Source organism: Sus scrofa, chromosome 13 (assembly GCF_000003025.6).
Source record: "Sus scrofa isolate TJ Tabasco breed Duroc chromosome 13, Sscrofa11.1, whole genome shotgun sequence".
Taxonomy (NCBI): domain Eukaryota; kingdom Metazoa; phylum Chordata; class Mammalia; order Artiodactyla; family Suidae; genus Sus; species Sus scrofa.
In genome coordinates this window covers 126012844-126026487 of record NC_010455.5, presented here as the reverse complement: position 1 = coordinate 126026487, position 13644 = coordinate 126012844, and the positions used below count along the sequence as shown (strand labels likewise).

Sequence of the window (13644 nt, the reverse complement as noted above, 5' to 3'; positions counted from 1 at the left end):
ACACCACAGGACATGATAATATATGAACATATTAATAACAAAAATATCAGTAAACTTAAATGTAATTTTAATCTCATTTTAATATCAATAAAACCATCAATGACATCTAACAAGCTAAGCAAGATGACATAATTCACCAGAATTAATGGATATGTCAAGTGATTTTCCAAAGACTCTCTGAAATAATGTCTTCTTGGTAATGACGTATAGGAATCACTTTGGTTGTTTTAACTTTCATCCATCATTCCATATACACCAATGCACAGGTGATTCTAAGCAATTTTCACATGTTATTTCAATTTCCATACAGCTCTGAATGGTCATGATTAAGAAAAATAATGGTGAGAATTTTTTCTTCTTTTAATAGAAAATAATAATAGCACTAACATGAGATACAACTTAGTGTTGAGGAAAAGCTCTGTAATTGAAGGTAAAAAGCAAGGATTCAAATCCCAGCTTTGCCCTGTGCTGATTGTTTCACTTTGTGTTATAATCTCTGTAGACCCAGGGTCATAATAACCAACTTTTACAGTGTAACTAAAAAGGTTAGATTAACAGCAAAGCAGAGTGGACTTTAGAAGAAATGACTAATAAATCCACTAAGGGAGTTCCCACTGTAGCTCAGTGGGTTAACAACCTGATACTTTCTCTGTCAGGATGCGGGTTCAATCCCTGGCCTCGCTCAGTGGGTTAAGGATCTGGCATTGCCACAAGCTGCAGCGTAGACTGCAGATAAGGCTGGGATCCAGTGTTGCTATGGCTGCGGCACAGGCCTCAGATGCAGCTCTGATTCAGCCCCTGGCCCAGGAACTTCCATATGCCACAGGTGCAGTCATAAAAAGAAAAAAAAAAAATCCATTAAAAAGTTTTTCATTCTTCCAACAACATTCTGCCATAGAAATCATTTTAGTAATAGCAATAATCAACATTTACTATAAAGCAGTTATTCAATATCACCTGCCCATGCTTTACTTAAAGGAAAATACTAAAATTTTGGTCAAATGTGGCTTCTATGTTTATAAGCTTCACCAATGGTCCTCTGAATTTCAGATTTTTTTTTTCATTTGTCTCCAGGAAGCTTAATAATAAAGGAACCATAATACATTACAGTAGATGGTAGTGATTAAATTAGAGATTATGTGGGAAAGCGCTTCAAAATCTCTTCTCACACATATACACACACATCTTTAAAGTTGCAAGTTGTAATGAATATTTCATAATAAAGTTCTTCTTTCATTGCTTCCTATTTTCTCAGGATCACTCCAAAAAAAAAGAGATAAACCAGAACAAAATACTTTTTTTTAGTTGGCTCACATCACACATTCTTAAAGATGAGTGTTTGACTAGGTAAAAAGGCTGGTTTGACCTAGTTTGCGTAGAATTAAAAGAGAGACGATTTTTTTCCCCTTCTTTTTTGTCATAGCATCTGCAAATACAGAAACATTTCATTTTCAAGCATGATAGACACTTGGAGAGAAATGGCATGATCCTTCTTGCCAGGACCAGCAAGATGGTACTTCTTGCCCACGGTGCAATAAGATTAGTATATTCTTATTTCTTGGTGCTTCTTCCCTGTAGCTACTCAACTTCCTGGAGCTATTCCTAGAGATATATGTCAAAGCACACGAGATGTTGAGTCCACTCAGTGAAGTTACTTTGCTCATTGCAAAGCTCCCAAGTGTCTAAGTATGTCAGAGAAGAGCTGCTAAAATTACAAGGTTCAAAATGGGCAACTTCCTCTGCTTTAGTATATGCCGCTCCCTTTGCTTGGCATGTCATGCTGTCCACCACCCTTTTTGCCTGGCTAACAACTAACTCACTCTTCAAGACTCAGCTCAGATGTCCCCTCATCTGACATCTCCATATGCACCATTGGTGAAGCTTCCCCCAATTTCTCCTACAGCACATCTTTCATCAGCTTTTACACTTAATTTACAGAATACAACTTCATGGGTATACGGTGGCTATTACATGTCTATCTCAACTGGCAGATCATCTCTTCTGTTTGAGAGAGGCAATGTACAAAACGACAAACAGAATGGATAATAAGAGAGAATGCTAGAAGGTCAAAGTGCTAGCAGGCTCAAGGTGTCACACCTCAGGGGCTTGTATTCATTTGTCCCTGGTGCTATTTTCCGCCGTCCAGTTTCTGGATACCATAAATTTAAAGAAGGATGCTAAAAATACAATATCATGATATTATTTCTTCTTTTACAGCTCCTAGGGTCAATTATTGTTCCAGGGTAGACTTCTTTATATGGTATATTCGCCCAAAGGCTTAAGTATCAGGTTTATTTTCATAACATTCATAATGAATCCAGTTATAGATGATTTACATAGGCCTTTCATGACCCAAAATCGGCTGGAATTTCAGGCACTGTTACTTGAAGTTACATGAGAGCAAATGCAGAAGCTTGGGCATTGCTGAGGCATTCTAAAAGAATGTTTCATTTTTATTTACATCTTCTTCTGTTTGGGGATCCAAATTAAAAGTCCTTAGGACAATATATGTGAGAAACTGGTATTTATGATGAAAGCACAGAGGGAATACCATAGCAACATGTAGGATGATTCTCTCTGAATCTCCACATTTTTCATATGATAAAAGATGCATGACTTCAATAGTTGCATCATTAACTAAGGAGAGAGTCTGTGCTCATAGGAACTGGAGAAGGCTCGAAGGTATTACACCAGTGACCCCTGGAATTACTGAAATAAACAAATGGTCTCCAAACTTGGTTGAGCACCAATCAGAATTATCTGAAGAGTTCTGTTTTGTTTTAATACAGATTTCTGAAGCCCACGCCCTGAGATTCTGATTCTATAGGACTGACATGAGCCTCAGGGACTGTGTTATTTGTTTGTATGTTTGTTTGTTTGTCAGTTCCCCAAGTCTTTCTGATGACTGGCCCCAAAACAGAAAATTACTGGTTCAAACTACCATTATAACCGTCAAAGCATGGTGCATACAAGATGTCACCTTAAGAGGGAAGAAAACATGAAGATAGATGACAGATAGAGATAGATAGAGAGATAGATAGAGAGATAGAGAGATGTATAATTGTTACTAAACTTCTTTATTTTAAAATATAGACTCACAGAAAGTTGTAAAAATAATACAAAGGATCGCATGAACGGCTCACCCAGCTTCTCCTAGGAGTAACATGTAATATAGATATAACACAATATCAAAGCCAGGAAAACTGACATTATTTCATTACTGACAACTAGCCCTTATTCGGTTTCCTGCATTCCTTTGTGTGTGCATATATAGATCTATGCAATTTTAACACATATGCAGGTTCACATAACCACCACCACAGGCTCCATGTTGCTTTTCTTGGTATGCATATGCATTCCCTGCCCCACTCCATCCTCTCTCCTGTCCCCTAACAATCACTACTCTGTTCTCCATCTTCAGAATTTTGTCATCTCAAGAATGTTTTATAAATGGAATTATATGGTATACATAATCCTTCAAGATTGATTTTTCTTTTTCATTAAACATAATGCCATTAATTCAATCCAGGCTATCACATGTATCAATAGATCACTCTTTTTTATTAATAAATAGTACTATTCCATTACATGGATGTACCAGAGTCTACTTAAACATTTACCCACTGAAGGGCATTTGGGATTATTGCCAGTATTTTGCCATTATGAAAAAAGTTGCTATGAACATTCACATACAGGGTTTTCGTGAACATAACTTTTCATGTTTCTGGATAAAATGCCCAGGGGTACAACTTGTAAATCATATAGGTAGTACACAATTACTTTGGTTAAAAAAGGGGGGGGGGCACTGCCAAAAAGTTTTCCAGTTTTTGCATATGATTACCAGCAATGTTTGAGAGATCCAGCTTCTCCACATCCTCACCAGCATATGATACAATTATTTTATTTTAGCTGTTCTAATAGGTGTGTGGTGATAACTTATTGTGGTTCTATATTTATTTTTATTCCCAAGAAAGAAATTAAGCTTTGTTTAGGTTTAAAATATGAAGTGAAAATTGTATTACACATTTTATATAATTTAAAAAATGAAGAGGATTAAAGAGCACCTCACTATACAATATTGCATTATTCACAGTTTTTGGGTAAGGCAGGGATGAGGAATCCACCACCTCATTACGGAATTCACTTCAGCAGTAAATTAATCTGACAGGTTGCAAAATAAAAGAGATTTTTAGCCAACAAACATGAATTCTTTTTGTTCTAAAACATCTAATCTACTCTTTGCACATATATTAATTCTATCACTGTCACTTTTAAACAAGTCAACCATAATGCTTTGGTGGCACAGAACTATGGCAATCATGGAAGGGTCCACAGGGTCCAAACTCAGCCTCACCACTTACTATTCTGTAATACTGAACAAGCCAACTGATCTCTCTGCACCTTTAATACTGAGGTAATAGCCTTTGCCTGTATTCGACAATTTCAATTCATTATTTACAGCATCTCTAGAGCAAAGACCTTATAACTCCTACAAATTTATTAGGGAGTTAACTATCTTTTCCAAGAAATGAAGGTGTTGTATTAGATAATTTTTAGGATTCCTCCAAGTTCAAGAATTTTGTAATATTATAGTATTGTGGCACTGTGATTCTTATCGATGTTATTAGAAATTAATTACTGTTTCTCAGTATTTATGAATACTACCACTATTAATATTTATATCACTATACATTTATTAGTCTTATGTACTTGGATAACTTAGAATTATTTGTAACAGTATGTATAGAATTATGAAATGCATTTATTAAATAAATACCATTTTATAATATTATCAATATTACTTAGTATTAATAAAAACTAGTTATTTTAATTACAGCAGGAATCATACTTCATGAGAACAGGAATCAATCTAAGTTTTTTTCATCACTTCAGCCCACTAGAAGAGTGTCTGGCACAAATTCTGTTTCAGGTAAGTGATCGTTTAGTAAGTATGTAATAGTAATTCCTAGGTGTTTTATGACTTATAAAACATTTTTACATTTATTGTTACATTTGATCCTCAAAACAATCTCATAAGATAACTAATATCACCAACTTGTTTTATAAATTAAGAAAATATGGAATAAGAAATTGTCATGCCCAAGGTCAAGTGGTTAAACTGAGGCTTGAATGTAAATGCCCTCACCACCAACATAGCACTGAACTTTGGCTCTTTTGAGTGTCAATAAGGCCTAGGAATATTTAGTAAGATCTGATTTCACCCAAAGAATTATAGGTTCTTTTCTTTTCAGGGAGATGCAATGTAAAAATCAAATTAATACAATTATTATCTTCCCCTTTAATGAATGAATGGCTTGTCCTCTTTCCCCCCTGAGGCTCTGAAAATTAAAATTCATGTACTGCGCTCCACGTGATAGAGAAGGCTCAAGATACTTACCCTGAACTAGAAAAGGGACATGCCAGTCAAACTGAGTCTCATTAGAGTTTGTGATGGTTCAGTGAATTTGTGACTATCCTCATGACCGACCAGGAGTAATTATAACAAACAGTCTGAGAAGTTGCAAGTGCTCTTCTGTGATGGCTGGCAGCTTAACAGGACTGGCAGAACTAAATAAGCAAGATGTTTCCCATGTGTACGTCCAAAGTTGCAAGCCATATTCGCCTTTCACATCAGAGACAGAGACTACAAGACTCCAGAGACGGGAGAGTATGCTATGAGTATAAATATTTAGATATCACTTGTTCAGAGTTCACTATCAGTCCTCATACATTTTTTACTACCAATTATTCCAAGTTTAAAAAAGAAAAAGATTTTACTAACTGTAAGAGAAGAAGCATCAACTTGGCTTACACATTCAACATAAAAATGGCAGAAAAAGTCCATTCTAAGTTACTTCTTCAAATACATCGCCATAGGTAGCCATCCATTTCCCTCAAATTTTAGCTATCTGTTGAGAAAACAAAAATGTCTTGCTTACCAGGTTACATGACTTCACATCACTAACGTCTAGTTCCCACCCAAAAGCAATAATCAGACTCATCAATTCCTGGGAACCAAGCCCCAACCTTGTTTCTTCCAATCTAAAACAGTGGAGACCCATCGGAACAAGCACATTTAGGGCCTGAATTTTGGAGCCAGTTCAGCCCAAACTCTTGGGTAACCTTGGGAAGACATTCTCTTCCCTCTCAGACTGAGTTTTCACAATTGACAAGTGAAAGAAATGGCCTAGATAATCTTCAAACTCTTTTCTACTTCTGCTGCTTAAAGACTGTGATTAAAGCACGAAGAATGGCTCTGGCAAGGAAGTAGAAAGGAAACAAGGGAGACCCATTGTTTATGATGGCATTCTGTTCTAGTTACTAAGTTTAACCCAAAAGCAATCACCTATAACTACTCCCTCTCCATAGAATAGAACAGTAACCTCAGGTAGCAGAAAACACAATGAGATCTAGTAAAAGATCTCCAGGCTTAGGACTGTCATTGAATAGAATTCATCTATTCCAATCTGACTTTACAAGTCTAGATGAAGCAATGCAGGCAAAGCTTGAAAACAGAGGTTTTGTTTATACTGTAAGGAAGTATAAAAGGTAATATGTGTAGGAAAAGTTTGTGAAAAGGGCAACCATATTCAAATTAATTTCAAAGAAGAGTCATGAAATAATAAAATAATGGAGTTAGAATAGATGGGGCTATCTACCCCAACATCCAATAAATAGAAAGAACCGGTTAAAATAAGCAAGAGCCCTAGATATAAAGAACAGAGCTTAGCTCTACAGTTTTACTAGCTATGTGATTACTGAATAAGTTATTTCACTTCTGGTAGATTACCACTCAATAAATGGCAATAACATCTGTTCTACTTAACTCAGAGAGCTACACTAAGAAATCTCTTTTGAGAATTAAATGACAATGAATATAAAAGTGTTGTATAAGCTACAAAGGACTGTACAAATAAAAAAAAATTCTACTGAAAGGATTACCTTGAATTTGTACCCTATGGATACGCTGTATTAAAACTTTACATTAAAAAATATTTTTAGGGAGTTCCCGTTGTGGCACAGTGGTTAACAAATCCGACCAGGAACCATGAGGTTGCGGGTTCGATCCCTGACCTTGCTCAGTGGGTTAGGGATCTGGCGTTGCCATGAGTTGTGGTGTAGGTCGCAGACATGGCTCGGATCCCACGTTGCTGTGGTTCTGGCGTAGGCTGGTAGCTACAGGCCCAATTCGACCCCTAGCCTGGGAACCTCCATATGCCACGGGAAGCGGCCCTAGAAAAGGCAAAAAGACAAAAATAAATAAATAAATAATATTTTTAGGATTTCCTGTTGTGGCTCAGCAGTAATGAACCTGCCTAGTCTCCATGAGGATGAGGGTTTGATCCCGGGCCTCGCTCAGTAGGTTAAGAATCCAGTGTTACCATGAGCTGTGGTGTAAGTCACAGATGCAGCTTGGATCTGGCATTGCTGTGGCTGTGATGTAGGCTACTTGCTGCAGCTCTGATTTGACACCTAAGCTGGGAACTTCCATATGCCACAGGTACGGCACTAAAAAAACAAACCTAAAAAGGAATTTCAGATATTGAAGAAAGTTAACTCCAGGCCACAAGATAACTTCAACCTTATAAACTTGAAAACTTTACAAATCATTCTTTATGATAATAATGGATACAAAATATTATCAAATTTCATTCAGCCAAACTATTGAGAGCAAATTTCCAATTGTCAGACTTGCAAAAAGAGGAAAATTTCAAGCCATTTTATGAAAATAATTAGTAAAGTAGGAAACCTCACTTACTTTGGTATCTTTCAAGAATAGAAAAAGAAATATCTATATCTTGTTCTGCATCAAACTCTAAGGCTTTGGGGTATTTTTGTTTGCAAATTTGAAGCAGAGAGGGGACTCGGTATAAAGAACACTACTGACTGACTAATACCTTAATAACCAGAAAAAAAATCACATCATCTTGTTGCCCTCATCAGTCTGGAAGAGAAGGTGATGATATAAAACCATACATACATACCAAACTCATTAAACTAAAAAATAATGTAGACACTCCATATGGTAAAATTTGTAAGACAAAACAATAAAAAATATACATGGACTCATAAGCATATGGTACAGGAGACAAAAAGACTTTTTTTCTTTTTTTTTTTTTTTTTTTGGTCTATTTAGGGCCCCACCTTTGGCATATAGAAGTTCCCAGGCTAGGGGTCTATTTGGAGCTGCAGCTGCCAGCCTAGGTACAGCCACAGCAATGCAGGACCTGATGTCTGCGACCTACACCAAGGCTCACAGCAACACCGGATCCTTAACTCACCAAGCAAGGCCAGGGATCAAATCCATGTCCTCATGGATAGCAGTCAGGTTTGTTACCAATAGGCCACAACAGGAAATCCACAAAAAAGACATTTAGAAATCTAGGGACATTCTAAGACACACAAGTTGTTGAGGGAAAAAAAAAAAATCAACAAAAAATCAGAATAATGGTAGTAAAATAAAAGGGCCCTGAGGCCTAAAGAGCTAATAACTAGGAAGGAGGGGAGGTGAGCATACCCCATTTTTAGATGTGCCAAAGCCCTGTAAAGAAAGTTATTAGCAGAATATCTTATAAAAGAAGGTTATAACATATGGTATCACATAAATATAAGTTGATGTGGAAAACATGTAGGCATTTTTTTCCTACTTTCACAATGAGAATTTAAAAATAAGAAAGCAAACCCCAGAGATCACAGACATAATATCAGGGCAAGAAATGTAATCGGTAACTTCAAGGTAGCAGTGGATAAACAAATCCTGCGCTAAAAAAGCTCGAGGAATGGAAAGAGGAGGTAAAAGTCATTCAAACATGTAGATTGAGCTGCAGAACTATAAAGCCTAATAAGCAGCTGAGAAGCTTGAAACTGCTGCCTGGATAAGCAGGTTCATTCCACTGTGGTTAACTTTCACCGCAAACATTACTGAGTACCTACTCTGTGTCAGGTATCCTGCTGGATGCTGTTGGCAGTAAAGGCAAGAATCAGGCAGCCCCTGCCTATAACGGTCCAAGTCTACTGAAGGAGACAGGCCTATGTAAAATAGATTTACTATTAGAAGGCCAGCTGTGATAAGGATTGTACAAGATGCATAACAATTATGGCAGGGTGACAAAGAGATTCACGAGATCCTGGATAACTCTGGACTCAGACAGAGGGGACCTGAGATCCAATGCCAACTTAACCATGAGCAAGCCATGCATCTCCAAGAAAATCACATATGCTCTCTGCACTGCAGTTCTCACTCTTACATCAGAAAAGGGTGGACTATGTGATTCCTATTAGTTCTAATGCTCTGCCTTTGTGGCTTAGGTTCTTCAGAGTCAGGCTCTGTATTAAGCTATGAATGTTAAGACTTTATGGGCTAGAAACCAAGGGGTGAGTGTGTATAGAGGCAAAGAATAGCATGAGCTGAGGAATGAGACCATGGTATCATCAACTCACCCTGTACATAAAAAATGAGTTACCTATTACCTGGGGATTTCACTAATGGTATAGAACATTTTAAATGGACAAAAAAGGAAAAAAAGATGGATATAAACTTTACAAATGTATAAAAAAATTAAACAAAGAGTAACATAAATTATAAAAAAATTGAAAGCAAGAGAAGATGCACTAACATTTAAATTAAATATAAAATGAAGCAAATCTTACACTTCTAACAAATATCATGTCATAATATACAGCAGATGAAGAGATATAACTACATTTTAAAAAGTCTGAATATCCATGAACCTTTGCCCATGTTTGTCTTTAAAATGTATATATGCAAGGGAAATTTCTTCCTTCATGTATTCAAAAAAAGGTTATATTAAAAAGAGAGAGACTGGCAGAATTGCAAGAAAGAATCAAGACTTCAGAAATGAAATGAGACTGAGTTGCTTGGAATGAGGATGCCACATTCCAAACTGTTGATTGCAAGAGAAGACTCACCGAACAGTACACTCGCCCATCCAGCCATCCGCCATCCATCCAAATATATACACACATAAGAACATACAGACATACATGTGACCATACACAACCATTGCCACTAAAAACACAGTAGCATAATAAGAGCCAAGAGGAACATAAGGATGAGTGGGAAACCACGTCTTGTTGCTTAAATGGGGAAACAAAGCTCATACTCTTATTCGGAAGTAGAAAAGCATCACCATCGCATGGACCTGAGTGCCACATATGCCATGAAGTATAGCACACTGAGTGGGAACAACATTCTCATTCAGAAACTTAGTAGCCACAAAAACATAGAGAATGTCACCTATCTTCTCTAAGTTCCACTTCATTATGTGGGAAAAAAAAACAAAAAACAAAACAAAACACTTGGACAAAGCAATAACGACAATGAAAAAGCATAGTGCCTCACCTGAACTTTATGTTCAGTAATGTCAGATTGAGAGCAGGAGGAGCAAAAAAGAAGTAGAAATAAGACGTATATGGAGCCCCAGGGAAGAGAGAGAGTACATCTGTACATCTAGGTCAGGCCCAGACACTGGGAAAGGTGAAACAAGCAGGATTGTGATAGGTGACAAAAAGGTGTGTAGTGACATGTTAAGAAAGAAAGAGTTGAGTAAAGAGCTGCAAAGCATCAGAGATGATGCCAGTGTCACTGGAGAACCAGCTAGACAGCGGGAGCACCTCACATAGTATAGTAAAGAGGATAGGGCATCTCAACACAGGAAGTCTACCAAGAGGCCAGTTCACCAGAACTCCCAGCACTCAGAGTACAGGAGTCTGAAGGGCAACCATTATACGCCTCTCTCCTCCCTCTCACACATACCATTTATTAGCCTGTACTATTTAGGACCTGCTTCACCCTGGCCCTCAGGGGTGCACTGATGGTGATACCTACTAGACTCCTCACACCTCTGCCTCCTTCTCTACAAGAAAGCCTGTCTTTGTCCCCTTCATATTAAAGGGATTTTAGCTCTTGCCAAAGTGGGGAGACAAAATAACAAACCTCCTAGTGATCAGAGCAGAGGAAACACTGAGAAAACAGATGCAGAAGCCAACAATGACTCCTGTTGTCATGTGAAGAGGGATTCTCCTCTACATCCCATTCCTAAGCCCTGCAATCACTAAAGAAGAATAGCCAAAGAAAACCAGTCCCACTGTGTCCTTGATTGGCTGAAACGGTGTAGTCTCCTTCACGGCCAACAGGGTTTCAGGCACTGCATGGGGACAGGTAGTGCACCAAGGGCTTCATGTACTGATTTTCCAGAGCAGATCTCTCATGGTCTTGTTGCTGCCCTTTCTCAACGACGGAGACCCAAAAAGCCACAGCCCAGCTGTTCATGACCTCCTCCCTTCCACCTGCCTAAGCGTCCAGCTACCTGACACAACTGGACATCTGGACTAGGCCTCTGACTTCAGTCCTAAAACATGAATAGACAAGTAAAGTGTTTATGGGGGCATGGAGAGGACTAGAAAGAAAAGAGAAAGACTGGACTACATCACAGAGTGTGAAACAGTCTCATGCAAAATTGTTGAAACAAACACGCTAATGTCATCCAAGAAGGAATTACAAACATCCTGGAGAAGGTGAGGTAATTGTTTTAAAAAGTAGGATGGGGGAGAAAATAGAGGCATGGAATAATCTCCATTCACTGCCTCTTCTCCCTCAGTTCCCAAAAGTCTAACATTCTACTGCTTCATGGGCTTAGATGAGCTGCTGACATGGATTGATAAGAATATGGAAACTTTATTAAAAGTATGTCACTCTTTTTTTTTTTTTTTTGTCTTTTTTTCCTATTTATTTGGGCCGCTCCTGCGGCATATGAAGGTTCCCAGGCTAGGGGTTGAATTGGAGCTGTAGCCCCTGGCCTATGCCAGAGCCACAGCAACGCAGGATCTGAGCCGTGTCTGCAACCTACACCACAGCTCACGGCAACGCCAGATTATTAACCCACTGAGCAAGGGCAGGGACCGAACCCGCAACCTCATGGTTCCTAGTCGGATTCGTTAACCACTGAGCCACAAAGGTAACTCCAATAGTATGCCACTCTTTATGCTGCCTGTGGGGTTCAGTGTGTGAGCTTATCCATGCATGTACACCTGGGATGCTGAGATCAGGAAGATCTTCAAGTTCCCCTTGATGTCAACTGAATGTACATTATTAAAACCCTTAAAACTAGGCTTCGTTCAAATGTCTGTGGGCTTCAACAAATGCAGATCACACAGAACTCTCCAGACAGCAGAGAGTGGAAAACAATTCTAAGTGCCTTATTAGCTTTGTCTTGTATGGGTTTCCCATCAGATCCCAGCATTTCAGGACACTTGTCCAAACACAAGAGGGAGGGAGGGGCAATTGGGTGATAAACACATTTCTACAAGACAATGGGATGGGCTGGAGGACACTGCAATAGAAGGGCACTAAGCTAAGAATGAAGAGATGAGAGTTCCAGTTGTAGCTCTGGCCCTAACTTACTGTGTGATCTTAGTCATACAACCCCTAAAAGATGACAGACTCTTTATGCCCCCAAAAAAGAGTTGCTTAGATGGTTACTAGGTGCTCTTTAACCTTTGGTAGTCTACACACAATAATAAGCACACTACAGATTTTTGAGCTACCTTTTCCCACCACAGCTACAAATCACTTTTATTATATTAAACTCTCCCATTAGAGGCACCCACCTCTGAAATCCCCACACTCACCTTCACCACCAGGTTGCTTATATGGGTTGTACTTGGGCTTTGGAGCAACAACTGGGGCAAACTTCTTTGGTGGCTGTTGTGTGGACACTGAAATGCTAGGGGTCCCAAAGGAATGGGTGGTCTCCATCCGTGCAGGCACGTGGCCAAGGGGCTCAGCAGTGCTTTTGGGTGGCAGCCAAGATGGGTGAGACATTGTTGAATCTAGAATTAAAAAGAAATAAGCACTGCTGTTTTTAAAGAAACATGGAAATGAAGGCAATCTAGTTCACTTCATTATTACTTCTTAATCCACATGTAATGAAATCTTTAAAGAGCACTCTAAGAAGAGGGGAAGGAAGGAAGGGGAGGGAGGGAGGGAAGGAGGAGGAAGGAAGGAAAGTTATGAAAAGCTTATCTTAACAGGAGGAGAAAAACTGAGCACTCCCTCAACCAGTCTCAAATACCTCTCTTCCAACAGTTAACTATTTTAGTGCCTAGCAGTCTTTAGGAAATAAATAGGAGTAAGAAATAGTCGCTAATCTAAAGAAGTGTCTGTGATAAAACAGACACTTAAAACAGCAACGTTGGTATAAAAAAAGCTTCAAAAAAAAAAAAAAAAAACACAGTAGTTTCCACCGTAGCTCAGTGGTAACAAACCCGACTAGTATCCATGAGGATGCAGGTTCAATCCCTGGCTTCACTCAGTGGCTTAAGGATCCGGTGCTGTCGTAAGCTGTGATGTAGGTCACAGATGTAGCTTGGATCCTGCATTGCTGTGGCTGTGGCAGAGGCAGGCAGCTATAGCTCTGATTAGACCCTGGCCTAGGAACCTCCATATGCTGTGGGTGAGGCCCTGAAAAGACAAAAAAAAAAAAAAAAAAAAAAAAAAAAAGCTTCAATTTATTAATAGCCTATTAATATTATAAATATATCATAATTTATTATATAGTAATCATAACACTAATATGATTACTATATCAATTTAATGGTCATAAGGTAACTAAATGAGGTAAA

At 38.5% G+C, this 13644-nt stretch overlaps 1 protein-coding gene across 6 annotated transcripts in view; it reads right to left on the bottom strand.

Moving 5' to 3' along the window:
• Positions 1-13644, bottom strand: part of LPP (LIM domain containing preferred translocation partner in lipoma) — a 696555-nt gene that overhangs the window by 452440 nt on the left and 230471 nt on the right. For all 6 annotated transcript variants that reach the window (XM_021071250.1, XM_021071246.1, XM_021071248.1 and 3 more), the window contains one exon: positions 12652-12852. In XM_021071250.1, the coding sequence (XP_020926909.1) occupies positions 12652-12844 (193 nt within the window). In that variant the 5' untranslated portion in view covers positions 12845-12852. The remainder of the gene's footprint in view (positions 1-12651; positions 12853-13644) is intronic.